The sequence below is a fragment of the Trypanosoma cruzi genome, genomic scaffold (genome assembly GCF_000209065.1).
Source record: "Trypanosoma cruzi strain CL Brener 1047053516625 genomic scaffold, whole genome shotgun sequence".
Lineage (NCBI taxonomy): Eukaryota > Euglenozoa > Kinetoplastea > Trypanosomatida > Trypanosomatidae > Trypanosoma > Trypanosoma cruzi.
This window is the reverse complement of record NW_001849324.1, coordinates 38,572-42,991: the sequence shown is the minus strand read 5'-3', so window position 1 is coordinate 42,991 and position 4,420 is coordinate 38,572. Positions and strand designations below refer to the sequence as shown.

Sequence of the window (4,420 nt, the reverse complement as noted above, 5' to 3'; positions counted from 1 at the left end):
TGTGCACGATATCCGCCACCGGCGGCAGTGTCGTTCCCGTGGTTTCATGGGACGACGAGGAGAGGGTGTGGGGCAGGACGGTACGCCCGGAATTCTTGAGACAAAGTTCACCAGAGGCGCCCGTCCCTGTTGCAGAGAGTATTGGGTCCGGCCGTGGCACCGAATCGCAGGATGCTGACTCAGCTGCTCTTCAGTCGAAGCCATTGCCACAGGGAGACGCCGAGGCTGCCGTGGCGCAACACGACCACCAAGCGGGAAACAATACCAGCACTCCAACAGGCAGTGAGAGGGAAGCAGCACCGGCCGCCTCTGGCGATAACAACAATTCGCCTACGGCCGCTGTTGCAGGAGCAGGCGAATTTGAGACAACGCACAGCGAGGATTTCTTCACTACGGAAGTGGAAAGCCCGATGGGGGAGGAAGAACAATCCGCGCCGGAGGAGGGAGCAAACTCAACAACCCTGCAGTCAAGGGAAACCACTGGAGATGGGGATGCGCAGCCAGTACAAGAGAGCATGGCGTCTCTGGCTGGAAGTGAGGGATTGCTGCCCAAACAAAGCGAGGCCCCTGTTCCAGAAAATAGCCACTCCGAATCCGGGAGCGGCGCGAGCCAAGAGGACCGCCTTGCCCTGCTCAACGACGCGAAACTGATGCTGCATGATTGGAATGTCGACAGTACTGCGCGTGTGTGCGTGTCTCGGGTGTCGATGCTTCTTCTTCTGGGGCTGTGTGGAGCTGTGGCAGCATTGTGAGGCAACGAGTGTGGAATTGCGACTCCCGACGGAGAATAAGTGCCGCTTTTCTTGCGGTTTTTGATGTTTTTCTTTAATGTTTTTTTTCTTTTCTAAAAAATCTTTTTTCACCTTTTCAGTTTTTTTTGGTGTTTTTTCGAATACTCAGTTTCTTTTTTTTTTAATGGTCGTTTGCTACAATCCGTTGTGAGTGACGTGTTTCCGACTTTTGTTTCCCTTTTGTTGCCCACTCGCGGTGCCGGCGTCACTGCTGCGCTTCCGGCGGACTGCACAAAACGAGGAGTGGGGGAGCAGGCCGGATGCCGCATGGAATGTGAGGGATGTTGTGTGGGCTGGTGGGAGGGTACAATTCCTTTTTTTGTTTTCTTTTTTGTTGTGCAGGGAATATGCATACGCCCCCGATCTTCTTGTGCTGCATGGCACATGGAATTCCTGCCGAATCAATTTTTGTTTTCGTGTTTTAATGTTTTCATTTTTTTTTTTTACGCCCCTATTCTCTCTTTGTTTTTTTTTTGCTTTTTTGGGGCAATCACTAAGGAAGTGATTTTTCTTTTCTACTCTTCCCTCTTTAATTGTTTCTTCCGCACTCTTCCTGCGAGGGGTGCCGTGTGTTTCCCGCCCAACCGCTCCACTCGCACACCCACCGACACGCTCACGACGACGGCCCTGTGCGCCTCGCCTGCTGCACGCATGAGGAGGGGCCGCGACGAACGGCGCGCTGAGGGAGCCGTGACGTGTGGGCGTGCGACGAGGGCCTGTGGGGCGGCGCACACATTTCTTTCCCTCCTGTTTTGTTTTCTTGCGGCCAGGGCTGGCAGACACCCGCAGCGCCACACACACAGCCACGCCCTGCCGCCGTGTTTTTTCTTTTTTTTTTTTCTTTTTGCTGCGCTCACTCTCCCGATGGAGTGACGCGACTCCCGTCATGTCTGCGTGCTTCTCTCAGTCCCCACACACGAGTGACTGTGCTCTGCGGGCCGCACTCACGCACCAATAAAAGGGCTGAGGGGAGCAGCAACACGCCGATGACCCATGAAATATAAACGATGTGCGGACACATGGAGGGTCGGACGGTTGAAAAACATTTAAATATCTAATTTTTAATGTGCAGGCAAAATATGCAAACAGTTTGGTGGGCGCACACAGTAACAAGTGAATTTTTGTGTGATGGGTTTTTCTTTTCTTTTTTTTTTTCTTTTTTTTTTTTCTTTTTTTTTTGTGTGGAACAGTATTGGTGGACGACTTTCTTTTTCTTTTTTCTTTTATTATCTTTTTTATTTTTTCTTTTTTTATCTTTTCTTGTTTTCTTTTTTCTTTCCAGAGCGTGAGGTGTGCAACGAAGATGATTTTTTTTTAAAATTTAATAAATCTTCTATGAATTGCCGCTGCTTTGGTCTGCAGTGCAATATCATGAGTTTGGGCAGTCTTGTTATTTCTGCCATGCACTTCTGCTGTACATTTTTGTTTGTGCATCCCCTCACATGCTCTGCTCCTGTTTTCACTTCTTTGCCTCGTGTGTCTGCAGGCACACACAACCACATGCACGCACAAGATGCACATTGCAGTGGATTTGGATGCTTCTTTTGTGGCGTGTGCTGGCGGTTGCGGGTGGCTGCTGCTTCCTCCGTGGGCATGAAGGGAAGGAGGAGAGAGGGAGCGCGCACCGCGAGTCACTCTTCCTGCGGGTGTGATGCGCGCGGTGGGCTGCGACTGCTGTGGAGGGCCGCATCCCTTTAGGTGTGCGCTTCTCCGCCGTTGTGCCGTGCGCTTGTGCATGTCATTTGTTATGCGCGTGCGTGCTGGGCATGTGTTTCCGGAGCGTTGGGCGGCCACCACCATTCTTTTGCGGCTTGTGTGAGTGGGCACGTGCGGATGAGGGTCAGGGCGCATGGAATGAGGGAATGGCTTGAGGAAAGGGGAATTTGATTTGGAGGGTGTTTGGACCGGATTCATTTGGCTGCGGTGGTCACATGCGCGACGGATGTGTTTCCGCATAATGGGGGAGGATGCGACAGGATTTTCCGAAGTGGCCCGTCAATGCAATATGGGTTTCATGGCACTGGGGCACAGTGGTCTTCCTGCAATGGCTGGTGACGGCCCCTAGTGGACCGGTGTATTTATGCTGCTGCTGCTGCTCGAGGAGGCGTAGAAGTGCGATTTGAGGTGAGCGGCGGAAGGGCCACACATCCCGCAGTGATGGTCGTCGTTGGCCCAGCGGGTGCCTCTGAAGGTTTTGTTGGATGCAACGTCCTTATGCCCGTCTCTGGATGGCGGCATCCCTGATGCAGCCAACGAACGGGCTGGGAGCGACGGTGAGACGCAAGCACGTGTGGATGTTTTGAGCGGCCGGCGCACCGCACGCTGAGAGCATGGCACGGTGAGGGCCGGACCTAGAAAAGGGACACCGCGTGGGACGTCAGTCTTCACTGCAGCGACCGCCACCGAATTCGGATTTGCTCGCACCTTCTGCGGTCCCTCTTCCTCCCCTCACTTCTGTGCCGAGGACTGTGCCGCGGGATCCAGCAGCGCGATGCTTGGCCGCAGGAGCATGGCTCGAACAAATGATTTTTGGGAGGGGGATGTGCACTGCGACGAGAAGGAAGAAAATGTTGCGAGACGACCACCACCACAAGACCGGAGTGAAGTTGTGTTTTGTCCACTTGCGCGAGGGCGGCCTGCCACCTGGTCGGTGAGGAGGATTATTGTTTTTGCGTCGTTGCGCTCTTTTTTTATTCCGCTGCGTTTTCCTGCGGACCTGCGAAGGGAGATTTGCAAGAAGTTCCTGCGAGGCGTCCGTGCCGTTGTCGTAAAAGCGGATTCCCCTTGAAAAACGCTACTTTATAAATTTGTTTTGGGCGGGGAGTTCCTGTCGATTCACTGCGAATTTGTTTTGCGGATTTGATGCGTGTGTTTCCGAGCGGTTCGGTCTGTGCTCCCGGCCCACTCGGATGTGTTGTGCGCGTCGACGTGAGGGCGCCTGCAATTCATTTTATTGCCGTTTCTTTCACTGTAGTCGCGTCGCTGCCTTTTTCCCTTTTTTTCCTTATTTAGTTTTTGGACATCTTATTTTTTAAAAGGCATTGACACTATTTGTTTATAATTCCCTTTTTGCCAAGTTTGCCTCTTCAGTAGAACACCGTAACACCTTAAATTTTTTTTTTTAAATGCGTCGTCGCGTAATTTATTCTATTTTGATGAATCAAAATTTCAAAAGGACGTTTTTGTTGCTGCAGTTTTTTTTGGTGTTGGCATTGCTGATAGCTGCGAGCAACTGGGAAAAAGATTCTTCTCTCATCCTTTCAGAAACATTGGTAAAAGACAATGTGCAGTTTGTTAAGGCCGAATCTGAGTCAGAAAGACCACGGGTTGTCTTCCTTGTTATTCAGACACGAAAATCTCCCGGCTGGTGTCGGATGCTGTTGAGTTCGCTTCTGTCGGAAGTGTCTGTGGTATCGATAGGGTTTGGAAAACGATACAATCACGCGAAGAGACCATTGTGGATTCTCGACTACATTGATAATGAGGGTCTGCGCGATGAAGACGTGGTGGTGGCGTTTGATGGTGGTGACGCTTTTATTACTGGATCTTTCCAAGTAAAACAAGCTGTGGATCGTTTCTTGGAAGCAACAGCGCCTACCGCAGCCGTCTTCAACGTCACGGCGGTGCAT

The 4,420-nt window shown here is 51.6% G+C and overlaps 2 protein-coding genes across 2 annotated transcripts, besides 6 other annotated features; both read left to right on the top strand.

The window, feature by feature from the left end:
* Positions 1-752, top strand: Tc00.1047053508053.10 (trans-sialidase, putative; the record flags this gene model as incomplete). The annotated part of the gene is made up of 1 exon (XM_798251.1): positions 1-752. A coding segment is annotated over one exon (752 nt), but the record flags the coding sequence as incomplete, so codon positions are not given.
* Positions 1-4,420: a sequence feature (areas not merged during assembly with more than two copies in the genome that could not be assigned to a particular haplotype).
* Positions 1,197-1,274: a sequence feature (A-rich).
* Positions 1,613-1,637: a microsatellite.
* Positions 1,925-1,970: a microsatellite.
* Positions 1,996-2,069: a sequence feature (A-rich).
* Positions 2,098-2,121: a sequence feature (AT_rich).
* On the top strand, positions 3,917-4,420 carry Tc00.1047053508053.5 (hypothetical protein, conserved; the record flags this gene model as incomplete). Its single annotated transcript, XM_798252.1, has 1 exon — positions 3,917-4,420. A coding segment is annotated over one exon (504 nt), but the record flags the coding sequence as incomplete, so codon positions are not given.